General features: G+C 43.7%; 1 protein-coding gene across 2 annotated transcripts in view; it reads right to left on the reverse strand.

Annotated features, from left to right (window-relative positions):
* Positions 1-4,885, reverse strand: part of MAP3K1 (mitogen-activated protein kinase kinase kinase 1) — an 88,585-nt gene extending 83,700 nt beyond the window's left edge. The window contains exon 1 of one of the 2 annotated variants that reach the window (XM_060191331.1): positions 4,845-4,885. In XM_060191331.1, coding sequence (XP_060047314.1) covers positions 4,845-4,870 — 26 coding nt within the window. In that variant the 5' untranslated portion in view covers positions 4,871-4,885. Of the gene's footprint in view, positions 1-3,629; positions 4,815-4,844 lie in introns of those variants that run through there. The other variant, XM_060191330.1, reaches the window with a different exon arrangement.
* Positions 4,886-21,730: the final 16,845 nt, after the last annotated feature.

Consider the following 21,730-nt stretch of genomic DNA (forward strand, 5'->3'; position numbering starts at 1 on the left):
AGAGAACACTCCTTTCCATACTTTGAAATTTTTTAGTCCACAGGTAGCTATTTCTAAAGTAAACAACATATTATGCTTGCGGTGCTGTAGGAGATGTGAAAGAAAATCAATGGACAGGGCTACTTCCTGCTTTTTGTACCTAACAAAATGGAGTTATTATAGCATATTGGAAATCATATATTAAGGAATGTTGATTAACCAGTCCTCTGTGCCAAAATCAGATATGGAAAGAAAACAAAAGCTGGCAACAATTCTTGCTCAGATATTTCTCTTTCAGAATTATACTTAATAAAGTTAATCTTTGAAGAATGCATTAACTTTCTTACCTGATTTAAAATACAACTTGGAGAGAGAGAAAGCACAAAAATTATAAAATCCATGTAACTACTTCTGCTGCTTTATAAAATAGCCTATTAAAAATTTTAACTTATCTTTAGGTAATAGTGTTCCTTTACCTCCTCTAATTAACAAAAAACCACTAAGGTATATTTCTAACCTAACAGTTTCTAAAAGGAAGTGAAAAGTGAGGTCTATATGAGGATATAAAAGTAGTCTACTAGTTTTTTTTATTATTTATTTTTTTCTTTTTAAATTTAATTATTTATTTTGTTGCCCTTGTTGTTTTGTTGTTATAGTTATTATTGATGTCATTGTTGTTGGATAGGACAGAGAAATGGAAAGAGGAGGGCAAGACAGAGAGGGGGAGAGAAAGACAGACACCTGCAGACCTGCTTCACCACCTGTGAAGTGACTCCCCTGCAGGTGGGGAGCCGGAGGCTCGAACCGGGATCCCTTAGCAGGTCCTTGTGCTTAGCGCCACCTGCGCTTAACCCGCTGCGCTACCGCCCGACTCCCCGGTCTACTAGTTTTTAAACAAAATCTAACATTAACAAGTACAGCATATCTTGTGCTTTCATGAGGTCAGAAAATTGCTAGTTAGGGTTTTATTTATTTATTTATTTATTTTTGGTTACAAAAATAGGATGGGATAATTATATCTACCAAACTCACAACAGCCTGTTCAACAGAAAGTAACACTGTATTTTAAAGACAGTAAATAGAAAGGGGGAAAAAAAGCCCCTAATTCTATGATAAAAGGAAAAATTCCAAACCCTTGGGCGCCACTTACAGGCACAAAACTTTCACTGATTTCAGTCATTACCCTGGGGAAGGACAGACGTGAATTTTTTCTCTTTTTATGAATATTGCTTCTAAAATTTATTCTTCACAAATTTTATTTTCTGCACTTTCAATGTTTACATCTAGTGATCAAAAACTAAAAGAACTCATGAAGTAAAAAAATCAGAATTTTCTGTTAAAAAATACATTCAATTTTTAGACAGAAGGGGGAGGACCTTCAAAGCCATATTGCAACTACTGAAACATTTAAAAATCTCAATATTAGATTTCTCCCCCAAAGCCGTGTGTAATTATTGCCAAAAAAAAAGTAAAATGTAAAGCTCAACTGAGACTTTACGGAACTGCTTATAGTCAAAGTATGTCAGAAGATTCAAATGAATTTTAATCCCACTAACAAGGAAATGGGAAGCAAAATCAACCTTAAAAAGTCAAGAGAACCAACATTTTACTCTAAATGAAACCTCTAGACAAGACTTATAGGGTGTAATTTAATCATTTTAAAAATGATTATGCTTATTAGCATTTAATTTTATTTACTGTGCATTTATAATCTTCCCCTTAAGCAAAGAGGAAGAAAAGTCTAAGTTACAAAATGCAAAAAATTAAGCATGAATTACTTAATCCCTGAATTCTATCTACCTTTTTACTTTAGTCACAATAAACAATTCTATAGTTATTACAGCGGTTGTTCTGATACTATTCATAGCTCATTAAGATGACCAGAATGCTGACACTTTCTGAATTATTCGCTGTAGCCAAAAAGATGGTCTTATGACAATAAGATTAATTCCTCAAATTTGGAGGGGTGTGTAAATATTTTTGTCTGGAGTTCATTTGTGTAACAGTTGCCTTAGAAGAAGAATTATTGTAGTGAAATTTTAATCCAGTCTGCACAGAAACAAGATAAGTGTAGAGGAATGTGATTCTTGTTAAGACTAAATTGCATATGTAAGTGCACACAGAAGGGAAAAAACCAGAGACACACACAGCTCCTTGAATCTCAGTGTTACCACAGCACTGGGGGGAGGGGGGCGGCGCAACTTGCAAGTAAAAACAAACAAACAAACAAACAGTGTGGCCTTAAACAAATCAACAAACTTTTTCATACCCCCCCCCAAAAAGTACCCAAATCATTTTGGGTTACGAACCAAAACCAAATTCAGCCCACAGGGCAACAAACATTAAGACGAAAGTATTTAAAATACTCAGCGGTAAAAGTCAGGAAACTGCAGGGCAACGGCTGACAATCGCACAAACACTGCCAGCAATTCAAACTCAACTGTGGTTTGACGCGACCAGCTTTCTTTCTTTCTTTCTTTCTTTCTTTCTTTCTTTCTTTCTTTCTTTCTTTCTTTTCTTTCTTTCTTTCTTTCTTCTTTCTTTCCTTTTTTAAACAAGGATTGCGGCTGTCACACTTAAAATGATTTCCATTAACATAAAGGGTTCCAGTTGCCCCACCCCACCCCCCAAAAAAGGGTGAGACCAAGCACCTCTGTGCAGAGGTCACCGTGCACGGGCTGCAGAGGCGACCCTGGCCCGGGGAGCCCCGCACCGCCGCCCCGGGGTCCGCAGCCCGCGCAGACGCGCCGCGAGGGAAGGAGGCTCGGACGCCGCGGTCGCCCACCACGCCAGAGGGGCTGCGGGCTCCGGTCCCCTCCGCTCAGACACTGAATGGCTGACACATCCGGTCCCGGGCTCTGGCACCACTCTACCCAATGCAAACTTCAAAGGCCAGATTCAAACTTCAAACCCAAGTCAAAGAGAATCGGGGTGCAGTCGGCCTTTCCCGGGAGCACCCCGAGCCCCCAGGGGAGCGGAAGGGGGGGGCGATCGGGAAACCCGAGTCCCATCAGGTGGCAGCCCCCGAGCCGGCGCAGCCCGTTCGCCCCGGGCAAAGGTTTTGACAGGCGTTACAGCCATCCGCTCCGGGGCTCCGCCCGGCTCCATTCGGATCCCCGGTGCCTGCCACGGGGCTGCGCCTGTCACGGCCGCGGGGACCCCGCCCAAGGCCCCTCTGCCCACCGACCCCCGCACGGACCCCAGCCAGCCCCGGGCTGTGGCTGCCCGGCCACCCCGCCCCTTTTCTGACCACCGCCCGCTCGCACGCTCCGGCCAAGCCGCCGGCGCTGCCCGGAACCCCAGTCGGGAGCCGCGGCCCCCGGGATGCCGTGCCCCCTGCCCCGGGCTCGCGCACCGCCCGGAGCCCACAAACCCCGCCCGGCCTCCGCACCTCGCTCCCCGGTCCCCACGGCGCCGCTCGCTCGTCTGTCACTTGTCGGCGAACAATAACAAAGTCTCGGGATCCTTCCTGCCCCGCGCCCCCACCCCGTCCCGTGTCCCCCAGATGCCGACGGGTCGCCAAGCGCCCCCGGGGGGCGGGTGCGGGTGCGGCGAGCCCCCTGCCGCCGCGCGGTGCCCAGGCTCCATTCATTGCCCCTGCGCCCCCGCTCGCCCCGCAGCACCGCTGCGCCCCCGGCCAAGCTACTCACCCCGCGGGGGCCGCTGCGGGATGGGGCTCGGCGGCGGACGCGCGCTTCTCCCCGGGCTCGGCCCCCGCGGGGCTCTGGGAGCCGCCGTCCGGCGCGGCCGCCGGCTCCGCGGGGTGGGCGCCGCCGAGGCTCCGGGCTCCGTGAGCCGGCGGCACCGCCACGGGCTGGAAACCGCTTCCTCCCGCGGCCGCGTCCACGGGCTCCGGGGACGGGGAGGTGGACGAGGACGGCGGAGAGGCTGAGAGGAAGAGCGGCGGCTCGGGCAGCTGGTCCAGCTCCACACTCCGCACTTTGCGCAGCTGCCGCCGGCGCCAGTCCGCCCGCTCGCGGCTCCCGCTGCCCGTCTCCCGCAGCAGTCCCGCGGCCGCCGGCGCGCCGCTCGCCTTGGGGGCCCCTCCGCCGCCGCCCGCTTCGGGGCTCGCAGCCCGGGCGCCCGGGAGTCCCGACGACGAGGCGCGATTCCCCGCCGCCGCCATTTTCTCTCGCGGGCTACATTCGCTCGGCCCCCGAGAGGGAGGGAGGAGGCGGGGAGAGTGCAGGGGGCGGGCGGACGGGAGGGCGCTGCGCCGCCGGCGTAGGGCCGCCTGCGCCAACGGCGGGAGCGCAGCCGGCGGAGACGGGCTGGCGGGCGCGGGGCGCGGGGCGCGGGGCGCGGGGCGCGGGGCGGCCGGGGCCGGCAGGTGAGCGGGGTGGGCCGGGCGCGGTGGCGGCGGGCGAGGAGCGCGGGGATGCGGCGGCCGCTGGGGCGCCCGGTCTGCGGCGCTGCAGCGCCCGCCCCGCCGCCAGGTAGTCCCGGGCCGCCCCGGCGGGCGATGGGAGGAGCCTGGGGACGGCAGTGTGCGGCTTCCTGGGCGCCGCAATCTCGGCCGACGCGCCCGGCTCGGGTGCAGGGACGCGAGCGCGGGGCTCTGCGGCGCGTGGGTGGCGCTCGGCTCTCCAGGGGGCGCGCGGGGACTCGGGCCACGCCCCTTCCCGTGGGGGGCGCGCAGGTGGCACCCGGGCTGTCGCCTTGAGCAAAACGAAAGGCGTCCTAAATTCAACAGAGGTGCCGCCCCAAAACGATGATCCTGTTGAAAGACCAAACTCTCAACCTCCTTTGGCCCCCACAGCCAAGTCGTGCTGCAAACAGCAAAACTCCCAAGTTCCATGGAACATCTTGTTCACAGCCTGCAGACTCCCATGTGGGACACCCGTTTTTGCTGTCCCCCCACCCACCTGCCACTGGTGAGAAAGAGAGTCATGGGGGGGGGGCGGTGTCTCTGCAGAAAGTTTTTTTTTTTTTCTTTTTTCTCCGCTGCCCTTGGGAAACACCACTTGCAGTACGTCTGGGGAAGGACCCAGCTCTGCGCCAGGAAGTGCTGCATGAAGCCACCCTTCCCGGGCCAGGTCTCCGCCCTCCCCGAGCCCGACGCCTGCAGCCGCACGTCCTCCCTCTCCCCCCCCCCACCCCCCGCCGGCCCCCACCCGGGCAGCGGGGAGTCGCGGGGCCGGGCGCTCGGGCCTTTCCAGGCCCCCGGGGGCGTTTCTGTGATAAGGTGCTTTGGAATGGAAAAGAGCCATTTATATGTTAATGATTTTCTACCTTTTTTTCCAGGCAGTAGGGCTTCAGTTTCGGGCTGGTTTCTCTCAAGACCTTCCTTTCCAGGAGCTGGCTGGTCTGGGAAGGCACCTGCCCTGGAGCCTAGGAGCAGAATCCTTAACATTTTAGGAAACATTAAGACTTGGGGGCTTGGGGGGGGGGGCGTGTCTCTCGAAAAGAAAGGTGAGAGCTATTTTGTCAGTCTTCATATGTATAGACAAGTATCTGAATTGTCTACAAAACTGTTGACTTCTTAAGAATAAATAATAAATGAAAACCCGTTGTGTATAAAAGTTAAATGAGGGGGAAGGTGGTATCCTAGTGATTTTTCTTAAACCACCCTGATTTTGACAAATGAGCTCGTGTCTTGACTGTTAGCACCTAACAGTACAAATTTTCAAAGTTTAGGTAAATCTCTTAAAAAATTTAAGTCTCAGGAGTCGGGATGTAGCGCAGCGGGTTAAGCGCAGGTGGCACAAAGCACAAGGACCGGCATAAGAATCCCGGTTCGAACCCCGGCTCCCCACCTGCAGGGGAGTCGCTTCACAGGCGGTGAAGCAGGTCTGCAGGTGTCTATCTTTCTCTCCTCCTCTCTGTCTTCCCCTCCTCTCTCCATTTCTCTCTGTCCTATCCAACAACGACGACAACAACAATAATAACTACAACAATAAGACAACAAGGGCAACAAAAGGGAATAAATAAATAAAATAAATATTTTTTTAAAAAATTAAGTCTCTATTTAGACTGTATGTAATTGTGTATTCTTTGAAGGGTAGCCAAGAGTATCATCCAAACCAAAATAGTAGTCATTTCCCAGGTCATCCCGGATTGTCATGCCTACTAAATCCTAAATTGAAAAGAATAAACTGTCTTTGTTCCTACTTAGATAGAAAAACCTTGAAAATTACACACACAAACTCAGGTACCTGTAAATGACAAAAGCTAAGTGGATGCCTTTAACTGTTTAAAATTGCTCCCATTTTGATGGACTTAGCAAAACCTTTTATCTCTTTATTTACATGCACTCTTCTATGTAAATAATCCAGTTGCCCTTAGCATCTACACGGACAAACCCACTTTAAGAGAGAAACATAATCAAAGGGTATACTTGGCTGACAAGAGTGTTTTCCCTTTGCCTTATGTAGAATTTATCCCATGGGACTGCAGTGGTAGTTTGGGGTCTTAAACATAGTTAAGATTCAGCTCTAGTTTTGATGCTGCTGGAACCTGCTTAATTTTTATTTATTTATTTATTTTAATTTTTTTTTCTTGCCTCCAGGGCTATCACTGGAGTTTGGTGCCTGCATTAGGAATCCACTGCTCTCAAAGGGCATTTGTCTCATTTTTGTTATTGTTATTGGATAGGACAGAGAGAGGAGGGGAGACAGAGAGGGGGAAAGAAAGATAGACACCTGCTGACCTGCTTCACCACTTGTGAATCGACCCCCCTGCAGGTGGGGAGCCAGGGACCTGAACCTAGATCTTCACCCAGTCCTTGCACTTCACCCCAAGTGTGCTTAACTTGCTGCACTACCACCTGGCCCAAACCTGCTTTATATTACAGTCCAGAGGCATATGTTGAATTGCCTTAATCTGATTTCTTTAATTACACAAAGAAAGCATATCTCTTCAAAGGTTGCTTTTGTGGTTTGGGAGGTGGTGCAGTGGCTAAGGCACTGGACTCTAAAGCATGAGGTCCTGAGTTCAGTCCCTGGCAGCACATGTACCAGAGTGATATCTGGTTCTCTCCCTATCTCTCTGTCTCCTCTCTTTCTCATTAATAAATAAACAACATCTTGAAAAAAAAAAAAAGGTTGCTTTTGCTCTGAAAGCTCAGACTATTTCTCAGCCTTTTATTTCCATCTTCTCTCAAATAGAATAAGGCTTGTGCTGGTTTCATTTATGCAACGACAATTTTAGTAACCTTTTCATTAGTGTTTTACAGATCACTGCTTCCATATATTACTTCTGGGAATTGCCTAAGTCACACTTCAGTTCCTACATCCCATCCATTTGCAGGATTAAGTGCAATTCTTCACTTTGCATAAATATCACTGACATTGCCATTATCAAATTTAATGTGCATTGGCAGAAATATGTCAATTTGCATATTCATCATGTGCTTATTAAATACCTACTATACACATACAAAAAGTTTCTTCTTGAGATATTGTTTATTAATTTTTGTATTTATAAAATTACATGAAACAATTCTATCTACAAATACTTTTATCAGTGGATACTTACTGGGTTGGCTTGAATAGAATTCCAGATCTCTGTATACCTGTGTGTGTGTGCATGTGTTTTCATATCTCTGTGAGACTTACGTTTGAATCAGATAAATAAAAAAAGAATGTGGACTTGAGAATAGAGATCTGGGGTTCCATCAGGCTTAAAATATTTATTATGGAGTACTTGTAGGAGAATTGGTCTAGCCGTGTTTGCTCACCAGGGTTATTGCTGAGGCTAGGTACCTGCACAGATCCACTGTTCCCAGTGCTCCCCTCCCCCACACACCCTTTCTTTTCAGACAGAAGATGACAGACACTACAATACCACTCTTCTGATTGTGAAGCTTCCCTCTGCAGGAGTTTCTATGTGATGTCTGTGAACTCAAACCCAGGTCCTCACACATGGTAATGTGCACTGTACCAGGTGAAACACCTCTTGGCCACCTAAACTTGGTTTCTTCCTGTTTTTGGTCTCCTTGACTGCACTTTGAATCACTGCTACCAGCAGCCATTTTTTAAAATGTTATTAGTGATTTAATATTGATTTACAAAATTACATGTCAACAAGGGTCTAATTCCATACCATTCCCACCACCAAAATTCTGAATCCCCAATCCCTCCATTCCAAGCCACAGCAGTTCACTCAAGGTTGCAGACATGGGTTAACTATCATCTCTACAACTATCTGTCTACTTCTGTACATAATTGCCCTCTTTTTCTTCCAAGTGCAGTTCTCTCTTCCCCTTCAAGCCACACATAGCCCTATTACTACATCCAATGCCCCCTCCCTTTTTCTTCCTCTCTCTGCGGGTCCTAATGGAGCTTGAGTTCAGAGCCCTCTTACCCTATTCTTCCTATCTCTTCTCCCCCACTGAGAGTATGGGTCAAAATTGTTTTTGGGGTGCAGAGGTAGGAGTTCTAGCTTCTGTAATTACTTCTCAGCTGGACATGGGCATTGGTATGTCAATCTGTATCCCCAGCCTGTTTCCATATTTCCCTAGTCGGGTAGAGCTCTGGGGAGGTTATGTTCCAGGACACATTGGTGAGGTGGTTTGCCCAGATGGATTCATGATAGTGTCTGCAACTTGGAGTCTGGAAGGTGGCAGTATATAAAGTGAGACAAAATGGTTAATAAACAAGATCCATTGCTTCCAGATTCTCTAGCTTGGTGCCGTATAGTTCTTCATAGAAGTTTTGCATGATTTTCTGGATTTCTGTGGTGTCAGTTGTGATATCTCCTCTATCATTTATAATTTTGTTTATTTGAGTCTTCTACCTTTTTTTTTTTTTTTTTTTTTTTTAGTGAGTCTGGCTAGGGGTTTGTCAATCTTGTTTATTTTTTCAAAGAATCAACATTTGGCTTCATTGACCTTTTTTGTTTCTCTTATTTTCGATGTTGTTTCTGCTCTAATTTTAGTTATTTCTGTCCTTCTGGTTACTTTAGGGTTCCACAGGCCCTTTGGAATATAACTAAAATATGCCTACTAACTATCTACAGAACAGAGCCCCCCCCCCCAAACTCTTCATCTGTACTACTCCAGCCTTTAGGTTGATGATTAGTCAACAACTTGTTTGGCTTTATATTAACTCTCTTTTCAGCCACCAGGTTCCAGATGCTAGCATGATGCCAGCCAGACTTCCCTGGACAGACAACCCCACCAATGTGTCCTGGAGCTCTGCTTCCCCAGCCCTACCCTACTAGGGAAAGAGAGAGACAGGCTGGGAGTATGGATCAAACTTTCAGTGCCCATGTTCAGCAGGGAAGCAATTACAGAAGCCAACTGTTTTAGAAAGAGAAATATAGAGGATAGAAAGACATACGAACAGAAATACCACAACACAGATACTTTCCTTAGTGCCATATTATCTCTTGTAGTGTACTGGGATTTGAACCTAAGTAGTGCAAGGGCAGAGTGTCCTTCCAGATGAGCTGTCTTGTGAACCTGAAGATTCTACAAATAAGTATTTTAAAAATCCAATGTAAGTATTTAAGATTCTCTTTTATTAACTAGTCATTTAATTATTTTGCCTCTATTACATGTACTTTAAGCCTGTAGTAACCAATGAGAACAGTTCAATTGGTTTTTATATTTAAATCTTTGTCTTTGTACCCAGTATCTTGTACACTCTATCAGGAGAGCCACCACCATGCCCTGTTGGAATTTTATATTTAAAATAAAACTACAACTAGGGTCTGGCAGTGGTGTGACCAACTGAATATACACAATCCCATGTGCAAGGATCCAGGTTCAAGCCCTTGTCTCCAGCTGCAGGAGGGAAGCTTCATGAGTGGTGAAGCAGTGTTGTGGGTGTCTTTCTCTCTCCCTCTCTACCCTTTCAATTTCTCTCTGTCCTATGAAATAAAAGAAACAAACCAAAAAAAAAATTAAGATAGGAAGATGGAAGTGGTTATCAGAACAGTGGATTTGGAGTGTGAACACTTTTTCTTCTTCTAGAGTTTGCTCTTCTTCCGTAGCCAGTCAACAGCGTCAGGTTGAGCCTGATGTAGTTTCGAGACCTCCTTTGAATTTGGAAAGGTGGCAGTCGTTGACTATGTGGGTTATAGTCTGTCTGTAGCCGCAGGGGCAGTTCGGGTCGTCTCTGGCTCCCCAGCGATGGAACATAGCGGCGCACCGGCCATGGCCTGTTCGATAGCGATTGAGGAGGGCCCAATCATAACGTGCTAGGTCAAAGCCGGGTTGATGCTTGCAGGGGTCTGTGATGAGGTGTTTGTTCTTTACCTCAGCTGACTGCCAACTCTGTTTCCAAGAGACTGGAACAGAGAAGTTCAGTGTAGGCGTAGGGGACCAGATTGGGTGACGAGACGTCAAGCGTTGGACAGGGTGGGCGAAGATATCCGCGTATATTGGCAGGTCCGGTCGAGCGTAGATGTGGGAAATGAACTTAGATGATGCCCCATCCCGACGAATATCTGGCGGGGCGATGTTGCTAAGAACTGGCAGCCATGGAACCGGGGTGGAACGGATGGTTCCAGAAATTATCCTCATGGAGGAATATAATTTGGAATCGACCAAGTGGGCATGGGGGCTACGGAACCATACTGGGGCACAGTATTCTGCAGTGGAATAGCATAATGCCAGAGATGATGATCGTAGTGTGGAAGCGCTCGTGCCCCATGAGGAGCTGGCCAGTCTTGCAATGATGTTATTCCTCGTGCCCACCTTTGCTGCAGTTTTTATGAGATGTTTGTGAAATGACAGAGTGTGATCGAGAGTAACGCCAAGATAGACTGGCTGGGCTTCATGCCGGATTCTCATATCGTCAAGCTGCACATTAAGCTCACGCGAGGCCGAGGCATGGTGTAGATGGAAAACAGATGATACCGTTTTTGTAGTGCTAGGGATTAGTCGCCATTTTTTACAGTAATCAGATATCAGAGACATGTCTTTCGTGAGTGTTTCCTCGAGGATGTCGAACTTGGATGCCTGAGTTGCACAGCAGATGTCATCAGCGTAGATGAACTTCCTTGAAGAAGTTTCTGGGAGGTCATTGATGTAAATATTAAATAGCGTAGGAGCCAGAACAGAGCCCTGGGGGAGGCCACTTGAGACAAGTCTCTATCTGCTAGACTTGTCACCCAGATGCACCCGGAATCTTCTGTTTTGGAGAAGAAATGATATAGTGTTGGCCACCCATGGAGGCAGGCATCTAGAGATCTTGACTAGGAGACCACGGTGAACACTGAAACCCAGCAATAACTGTGGTGGCAATAATAAAATAAAGTAAATAAATTCAAATAAAAGTACAAATTATGAAATTTGATCTTACAGTGCCCTAATTTATGCTTACTATTGCTAACCTGCAATGATTCTTTGAGTTCTTTGGGAACCATGTTGACTGCTGCTTTTCTTTTTTTTTTTTTTAACTGAGGTTTAATTTAACTTATTTACTTACAACTGGATAGAGACAGAGAAATTGAGAGAGGAGAGGAAGGTAGAGAGGGAGAGAGATAGACACTTGCAGCCCTGCTTCACCACTTGTGAAGCTTTCCCCCTGCAGGTGGGGACCAGGCCTTGAACCTGCATCCTTGGGCATTACAATATGTGAGCTTAACCAGGTGCACCACCACCTGGCCTCGACTGCTGTTTTCTCTTTCGTGCATGACAAAATGGTCTTTTTCTGTTTGGTTTTTGTAACTAAATCATATCTATCGCTGTTGCAAAATACATTTAAAGTGTTCATACATTTTCCCCGATTTCTCTCGATACTTGATATCAGCTGCTTGTTTGACCTGTGATGTGCAAATATCTTCTCAGATTATTAGGTGGCCTGGTTACCCTTGTATACTTTGCTTTCAATGTGTAGAAGCTTTTTAGTTTCATGTAGTCCCTTTTTTTTTTTTATTCTTGTTTTCATTTCCCATGCCCAGGGGGTTAGATCTCCAAATACACCTTTAATGTGAAGGTCCTGCAAAATTCCACCAAAGAAATCATGTAGTGAGATTATGAATAACATTTCTTACTTTATAGTATTTCAATAGTCAACGGGGGGGGATCTTACCAATCTCAAGGACTTAGGATGTTTTGGAAAACTCAAACCATAATTTTCTGGAGAAAAGGCAACGTGAATATATGAATAGCAACAAACCAAGAGTCAGTTACTAGCACTGTCAGTGCTAGTCATTTTTTTTTTTCTTACCAGTGGCTTTCTACAGCCTACCAGAGAACCCAAACTACTTCATGTGAGAAAACAAACAAGCAAAACCCAAACAAACAGGGCCTCAAGAACAGCACCCCTGGATAGCATGCTGCTTTGCCATGTGATGACCCAGGTTTGAGCCTGGCTCCCACCGCACTGAAGGAAGCTTCAGTGTTTGGGTCTCTCCTCCGCCCCTCTGCCCTGCCACTCCCGATTCTCCCTAACAAGCAAACAAAAACCAAATTCCTTAATGCAGCACTTAAAATGTGTTCTTACCCAGCCAGCTGTGCTCTACTGCATGCCAAATTTATCCTCAATTCTGAGTTTTCATTCACCTCACTGGGAAGATATTATCAATCAGTGTTCTCCCTATTTTCCATGCCCTTTCTCTCTCCGCCTTCAGGTTATTTTTTAAAATAATTTATTTCTTTATTGGGGAAATAATGTTTTACATTCAACAGTAAATACAATAGTCTGTACATGCATAACATTCCCCAGATTCCCATTTAACAATATAACCCCCACTATGTCATTCATCATCTTTCATGGACCTGTATTCTCCCCACCCACCCACCCACCCACCCCAGAGTCTTTTACTTTGGTGTAATACTCCAATTCCATTTCAGGTTCGACTTGTGTTTTCTTTTCTAATCTTGTTTTTCAACTTCGGCTTGAGAGTGAGATCATCACATATTCATCCTTCAGTTTCTGACTTATTTCACTCAACATGATTTTTTCAAGGTCCATCCAAGATCAGCTGAAAACAGTGAAGTCACCATTTTTCACAGCTGAGTAGTATTCCATTGTGTATATATACCACAACTTGCTCAGCCACTCATCTGTGGTTGGACACCTGGGTTGCTTCCAGGTTTTGGCTATTACAAATTGTGCTGCCAAGAACATATGTGTACACAGATCTTTTTGTATGGATGTGTTGGGTTCCTTAGGATATATCCCCAGGAGGGGAATTGCAGGGTCATAGGGTAGGTTCATTTCTAGCCTTCTGAGAGTTCTCCAGACTGTTCTCCACAGAGGTTGGACCAATTGACATTCCCACCAGCAGTGCAGGAGGGTTCCTTTGACCCCACATCCTCTCCAGCATTTGCTGCTGTTACCTTTTCTGATGTTTGACATTCTCACAGGAGTGAAGTGATATCTCATTGTTGTCTTGATTTGCATTTCTCTGACAGAGACTTGGAGCATTTTTTCATGTGTTTCTCGGCCTTTTGGATCTCTTCTGTGGTGAATATTCTGTCCAAGTCCTTCCCCCATTTTTGGATGGGGTTATTTGTTGTCTTGTTGTTGGGTCTGGCAAGCTCTTTATATATGTTGGTTATTAAACTCTTATCTGATGTATGGCATGTAAAGATCTTCTCCCATTCTGTGAGGGGTCTCTTGGTTTGGGGAGTGGTTTCTTTTGCTGTGAAAAAGCTTTTTAATTTGATGTAGTCCCATAGGTTTATACTTGCCTTAGTCTTCCTTGTAATTGAATTCATTTCATTGAAAATGTCTTTAAAATTTATGCGGAAAAGAGTTCTGCCAATATTTTCCTCTAAGTATCTGATAGTTTCTGGTCTAACATCCAAGTCCTTGATCTACTTGGAATTTACTTTTGTATTTGGTGAAATACAGTGATTCAGTTTCATTCTTCTGCATGTTTCAACACATTGTTTCCAACACCATTTGTTGAAGAGACTCTGCTTTCCCCATTTAATAGTCTGGGCCCCTTTGTCAAAGATTAGCTGTCCATACGTGTGGGGCCTCATTTCTGGGCTCTCAATTCTATTCCACTGGTCAGTGTGTCTGTTCATGTTCCAGTACCAAGCAGTTTTGATGACAATGGCCCTATAATACAGTTTGAGATCTGGCAGTGTGATGCCTCTGGTTCTGTTCTTTTTTCTCAAGATTGTTTTGGCAATTCTAGGTCTTTTCTGGTTCCAGATAAACATTTGTAGCATTTTTTCTATTCTCCTAAAAAATGTGCTTGGGATCTTGATGGGGATAGCATTAAATTTGTAGATGGCTCTGGATAATATATTCATTTTGATGATGTTAATTCTTCCAACCCATGAACATGGAATATCTTTCCACTTCTTTGTGTCTTTTTCAATTTCTTTGAGTAGTGACTCATAATTTTCAGTATACAAGTCTTTCCCTTCTTTGGTTAGGTTCACTCCTAGATATTTTATTGTTTTTGTTGCTATAGAAAAAGGAACTGATTTCTGGATTTCAATTTCTTCTAACTTAGTGTTTACATAGAGGAATGCCACTGACTTTTGAATGTTAATTTTGTAGCCTGACACCTTACTGTATTGCCTGATGATTTCCAAAAGCTTCTTGCTGGATTCCTTAGGTTTTTCCATGTATACTATCATGTCATCTGCAAATAAGGAGAGTTTGACTTCTTCTCTTCCAATCTGTATGCCTTTAATTCCTTGCTCCTGCCTGATTGCTATGGCAAGAACTTCCAACACTATGTTGAATAGTAATGGTGATAGTGGGCAGCCCTGTCTGGTACCTGATCTGAGGGGAAATGCTTCCAGTTTTTCACCATTGAGTATGATGTTGACTGTAGGTGTGCTATATATAGTTTCCACTATCTTCAGGAATTTTCCATCTATTCCCATTTTTTGTAGTGTTTTGATCATAAAGGGATGTTGTATTTTGTCAAAGGCTTTCTCTGCATCTATTGATATGACCATGTGGTTTTGAGTCTTGCTTTTGTTGATGTGGTGGATCACATTGATTGATTTACGTATATTAAACCAACCTTGCATGCCTGGGATAAACCCCACTTGGTCATGATGAACAATCTTTTTGATATACTTCTGTATCCGGTTGGCTAGAATTTTGTTCAATATTTTCGCATCTATGTTCATCAGAGATATTGGTCTGTAGTTTTCTTTTTTGGTTGTGTCCCTGTCTGCTTTTGGTATCAGAGTGATGTTGGCTTCATAGAAGCTGGCAGGGAGTATTCCAGTGTCTTCAATCTTCTGGAAGACTTTTAAAAGTAGAGGTATTAGTTCTTCTTTGAAAGTTTTATAGAATTCATTTGTAAAACCATCTGGTCCAGGACTTTTATTTTTGGGAAGATTTTTGATAACTGTTTCAATTTCATTAGCTGTGATGGGCCTGTTCATGTTATCCACTTCCTCTTTACTTGGTTTTGGAAGTTGGTAGGTATCTAGGAAATCATTCATTTCATCCAGGTTCTCTAGCTTGGTGGCATATAGTTGTTCATAGAAGCCTCGCATGATATGTTGAATTTCTGCAGTGTCTGTTGTGATATCTCCTCTTTCATTTACTATCCGATTTATTTGGGTCTTCTCCCTTTTTTGTTTTGTGAGTCTGGCTAAAGTCTTGTCGATTTTGTTTACTCTTTCGAAGAACCAACATTTACTTTCGTTGACCTTTTGTATGGTTTTCCTATTCTCAATATTATTTATTTCTGCCCTAACTTTAGTGATTTCTGTCCTTCTGGTTGCTTTAGGATTCCTTTGTTGTTCTTTTTCTCGGTCTTTAAGATGTGCAATCAGGCTGTTTATTTGTGCCTTTTCTTGTTTCCTAATGTGTGCTTGTATAGCTATGAACTTCCCTCTTAGGACTGCTTTAGCTGTGTCCCAAATATTTTGATAGCTTGTGTCTTCATTTTCATTAAAGTCTCAAAACATTTTGATTTCTTCCTTGATTTCCTCTTTGACCCAGAAGTTGTTAAGAAGTATAGTGTTATGCAGCTATCAAGAACAATGAACTCACCTTCTCTGACCCATCTTGGACAGAGCTAGAAGGAATTATGTTAAGTGGACTAAGTCAGAAAGTTAAAGGTGAGTATGGGATGATCCCACTCATCAACAGAAGCTGACTTAGAAGATTTGAAAGGGAAACTAAAAGCAGGACCTGATCAAATTGTAAGTAGGGCACCAAAGTAAAAACCCAGTGGTGAGGAGTAGACATGTAGCTTCCTGGGCCAGTGGGGGGTGGGAATGGGCGGGAGGGATGGGTCACGGTCCTTTGGTGATGGGAATGGTGTTTATGTACACTCCTAGCAAAATGTAGTCATATAAATCAGTAGTTAATTAATATGAGAGGGGGAAATCAATTGTATGTCTCAAAGGTTCTCAAAAGACAAACTGAATCTTTTTAATAGATAGGCTACGTATTTGATATGCGGACTCTCTCAAAAGCCTAGACCAAGTAGATTAGAAGCTTCCAATAGCACAGCTATATACAAGATACTGGGTACTGTACAGCAAACCATAACAAAGGGACTTTTCAAAGTTAACCCAATTAACAAATAATGTGTGGGTAATATTAACTATTGATTGTCTTTTTGAACCCTAAGACAGCAGGAACCTCACATCTTCACTATAGAGCCCCTACTTCCCCCAGTCCTGGCACCCTTGGATAGGGCTCACTTTCCCGTATGCTTCTCCCATTCCATACCAAATAATATTGCATCCGCCGATCACAACCTAACCAAAGCAACGATTGCCATCTCAACATGCTTCACCTCAGAGTGTATCCAGAGACTTCACGTGTGGAGTGACAACCCTTCAGCTTCATTACTCGGGTGAGACCTTTCCTTTTATAGTACACTCTAATTTCATCTCAGGTAGTTCACTTTCTAACAAAGTCCCATAACCTAGACATATACCAGTTTCTGTGAGAGAGAGCGTATGTGCACACGTATCCATAAACTACTGCAAAATATATACCTGAAAGCAGCATTACACTAGAGTTTGCAGTGAGTACCTCCCCAACACTTCCTCTCCACTATTCCAATCTTGGGATCCATGTTTGCTCAACAAATTGATTGGCTTTGTATGTTAACTCTCTTTTCAATCACCAGGTTCCAGATGCCACCAGGATGCTGGCTAGGCTTCCCTGGATTGAGGACCCCACCAATGTGTCCTGGAGCTCAGCTTCCCCAGAGACACACCTTACTAGGGAAAGAGAGAGGCAGACTGGGAGTATGGACCGACCAGTCAACACCCATGTTCAGCAGGGAAGCAATTACAGAAGCCAGACCTTCTACCTTCTGCAACCCTCAACGACCCTGGGTCCATGCTCCCAGAGGGCTAGAGAATGGGAAGGCTATCATGGGAGAGGGTGGGTTATGGGGATTGGGTGGTGGGAATTGTGTGGAGTTGTACCCCTCCTACCTTATGCCTTTGTTCACTAATCCTTTCTTAAATTAAAAATTTAAATAAATAAAAAAAAAAAAAAAAAAAAAGAAAAGTTAAAATAAATAGATAAATAAATAAATAAATAAAAAAAAAAAAAAAAAAAAAAAAAAAGAAGTATAGTGTTGAGCTTCCACATTTTGGGACTGTTACTAATTTTTTGCTGATTGTTAAGTGTTAGTTTAATTCCACTGTGGTCTGAGAAGATGCTGGGATGATTTCAGCGCTCTTGAATTGGCTGATGCTGTCTTTGTGGCCTAACATATGGTCTATCCTTGAGAATGATCCATGTGGATTTGAGTAAAATGTGTATTCCAGTTTCTTGGGATGAATGACTCTGAAAATGTCCAATAATTCTAGTTTATCTATCTCTTCATTTAGCTCCCTTATGTCTTTACTGATTTTCTTCCTGGATGATATGCCAAGCTGAGATAGTGGGGTGTTGAAGTCCCCTACTATGATTGTGTTACTGTTTTTTTTTTTCTCTTTTTCTCTTTTTTTTTTTTTTATTTAAGAAAGGATTAATTAACAAAACCATAGGGTAGGAGGGGTACAACTCCACACAATTCCCACCGCCCAATCTCCATATCCCACCCCCTCCCCCGATAGCTTTCCCATTCTCTATCTCTCTGAGAGCATGGACCCAGGGTCATTGAGGGTTGCAGAAGGTAGAAGGTAATTGTAATTGCTTCCTCGCTGAACATGGGCGTTGACTGGTCGGTCCATGCTCCCAGTCTGCCTCTCTCTTTCCCTAGTGGGGTGGGTCTCTGGGGAAGCTGAGCTCCAGGACACATTGGTGGTGTCTTCAATCCAGGGAAGTCTGGCCGGCATCCTGATGACACCTGGAACCTGGTGACTGAAAAGAGAGTTAACATACAAAGCCAAACAAATTGTTGAGCAATCATGGACCCAAAGCTTGGAAAAGTGGAGAGGAAGTATTAGGGAGGTACTCACTGCAAACTCTAGTATACTTCTGCTTTCTTACTTTGGTGCCATACTCCAAACTCAGTCAATTTCTGCTTTGCGTTTCTACTTCTTCTTTTTTTTTTTTTTTTTAACATGCATAACATTCCCCAGATTCCCATTTAGCAATACAACCCACACTATTTCATTCATCATTTTTCATGGACCTGTATTCTCCCCACCCACCCACCTACCCACCCCAGAGTCTTTTACTTTGGTGTAATACTCCAATTCCATTTCAGGTTCAACTTGTGTTTTCTTTTCTAATCTTGTTTTTCAACTTCGGCCTGAGAGTGAGATCATCCCGTATTCATCCTTCAGTTTCTGACTTATTTCACTCAACATGATTTTTTCAAGGTCCATCCAAGATCGGCTGAAAACGGTGAAGTCACCATTTTTTACAGCTGAGTAGTATTCCATTGTGTATATATTCCACAACTTGCTCAGCCACTCATCTGTTGTTGGACACCTGGGTTGCTTCCAGGTTTTGGCTATTACAAATTGTGCTGCCAAGAACATGTGTGTACACAGATCTTTTTGGATGGATGCGTTGGGTTCCTTAGGATATATCCCCAGGAGGGGAATTGCAGGGTCATAGGGTAGGTCCATTTCTAGCCTTCTGAGAGTTCTCCAGACTGTTCTCCACAGAGGTTGGACCAATTGACATTCCCACCAGCAGTGCAGGAGGGTTCCTTTGACCCCACATCCTCTCCAGCATTTGCTGCTGTTACCTTTTCTGATGTGTGACATTCTCACAGGAGTGAAGTGATATCTCATTGTTGTCTTGATTTGCATTTCTCTGACAATCAGAGACTTGGAGCATTTTTTCATGTGTTTCTCGGCCTTTTGGATCTCTTCTGTGGTGAATATTCTGTCCAATTCCTCCCCCCATTTTTGGATGGGGTTATTTGTTGTCTTGTTGTTGAGTCTGGTAAGCTCTTTATATATATTGGTTATTAAACTCTTATCTGATGTATGGCATGTAAAGATCTTCTCCCATTCTGTGAGGGGTCTCTTGATTTGGGTAGTGGTTTGTTTTGCTGTGAAGAAGCGTTTTAATTTGATGTAGTCCCATAGGTTTATACTTGCCTTAGTCTTCCTTGTAATTGGATTCGTTTCATTGAAAATGTCTTTAAAATTTATGCGGAAAAAATTTCTTCCAATATTTTCCTCTAAGTATCTGATAGTTTCTGGTCTAACATCCAAGTCCTTGATCCACTTGGAATTTACTTTTGTATTTGGTGAAATACAGTGATTCAGCTTCATTCTTCTGCTTGTTTCAACCCATTGTTTCCAACACCATTTGTTGAAGAGACTCTGCTTTCCCCATGTAATAGTCTGGGCCCCTTTGTCAAAGATTAGATGTCCATAGGTGTGGGGCCTCATTTCTGGGCTCTCAATTCTATTCCACTGGTCAGTGTGTCTGTTCATGTTCCAGTACCAAGCAGTTTTGATGACAATGGCCCTATAATAATATAGTTTGAGATCTGGCAGTGTGATGCCTCTGGTTCTGTTCTTTTTTCTCAAGATTGTTTTGGCAATTCTAGGTCTTTTCTGGTTCCAGATAAACATTTGTAGCATTTTTTCTATTCTCCTAAAAAATGTGCTTGGGATCTTGATGGGGATAGCATTAAATTTGTAGATGGCTCTGGGTAATATATTCATTTTGATGATGTTAATTCTTCCAACCCATGAACATGGAATATCTTTCCACTTCTTTGTGTCTTTTTCAATTTCTTTGAGTAGTGACTCATAATTTTCAGTATACAAGTCTTTCACTTCTTTGGTTAGGTTTATTCCTAGATATTTTATTGTTTTTGTTGCTATAGAAAAAGGAACTGATTTCTGGATTTCAATTTCTTCTAACTTAGTATTTGCATAGAGGAATGCCACTGACTTTTGAATGTTAATTTTATAGCCTGACACCTTACTGTATTGCCTGATGATTTCCAAAAGCTTCTTGCTAGATTCCTTAGGTTTTTCCATGTATACTATCATGTCATCTGCAAATAAGGAGAGTTTGACTTCTTCTCTTCTAATCTGTATTCCTTTAATTCCTTGCTCCTGCCTGATTGCTATGGCAAGAACTTCCAACACTATGTTGAATAGTAATGGTGATAGTAGGCAGCCCTGTCTAGTACCTGATCTGAGGGGAAATGCTTCCAGTTTTTCACCATTGAGTATGATGTTGGCTGTAGGTTTGCTATATATAGACTCCACTATCTTCAGGAATTTTCCATCTATTCCTATTTTTTGTAGTGTTTTGATCATAAAGGGATGTTGTATTTTGTCAAAGGCTTTCTCTGCATCTATTGATATGACCATGTGGTTTTGAGTCTTGCTTTTGTTGATGTGGTGGATCACATTGATTGATTTACGTATATTAAACCAACCTTGCATGCCTGGGATAAACCCCACTTGGTCTTGATGAACAATCTTTTTGATATACTGCTGTATCCGGTTGGCTAGAATTTTGTTCAATATTTTCGCATCTATGTTCATCAGAGATATTGGTCTGTAGTTTTCTTTTTTGGTTGTGTCCCTGTCTGCTTTTGGTATCAGGGTGATGTTGGCTTCATAGAAGCTGGCAGGGAGTATTCCAGTGTCTTCAATCTTCTGGAAGACTTTTAAAAGTAGAGGTATTAGTTCTTCTTTGAAAGTTTTGTAGAATTCATTTGTAAAACCATCTGGTCCAGGACTTCTATTTTTGGGAAGATTTTTGATAACTGTTTCAATTTCATTAGCTGTGATGGGCCTGTTCATGTTATCCACTTCCTCTTTACTTAGTTTTGGAAGTTGGTAGGTATCTAGGAAATCATTCATTTCTTCCAGGTTCTCTAACTTGGTGGCATATAGTTGTTCATAGAAGCCTCGCATGATATGTTGAATTTCTGCATTGTCTGTTGTGATATCTCCTCTTTCATTTACTATCCGATTTATTTGGGTCTTCTCCCTTTTTTGTTTTGTGAGTCTGGCTAAAGGTTTGTCGATTTTGTTTACTCTTTCGAAGAACCAACATTTACTTTCATTGATCTTTTGTATGGTTTTCCTATTCTCAATGTTATTTATTTCTGCCCTAACTTTAGTGATTTCTGTCCTTCTGGTTGCTTTAGGGTTCCTTTGTTGTTCTTCTTCTAGGTCTTTAAGATGTGCAATCAGGCTGTTTATTTGTGCCTTTTCTTGTTTCCTAATGTGTGCTTGTATAGCTATGAACTTCCCTCTTAGGACTGCTTTAGCTGTGTCCCAAATATTTTGATAACTTGTGTCTTCATTTTCATTGAACTCTCGAAACATTTTGATTTCTTCCTTGATTTCCTCTTTGACCCAGAAGTTGTTAAGAAGTGTACTGTTGAGCTTCCACATTTTGGCACTGTTACTAATCTTTTGTTGATTGTTAAGTGTTAGTTTAATTCCACTGTGGTCTGAGAAGATGCTTGGGATGATTTCAGTGCTCTTGAATAGGCTGATGCTGTCTTTGTGGCCTAA

This window comes from Erinaceus europaeus, chromosome 5, assembly GCF_950295315.1.
Source record: "Erinaceus europaeus chromosome 5, mEriEur2.1, whole genome shotgun sequence".
In the NCBI taxonomy this organism is placed as follows: domain Eukaryota; kingdom Metazoa; phylum Chordata; class Mammalia; order Eulipotyphla; family Erinaceidae; genus Erinaceus; species Erinaceus europaeus.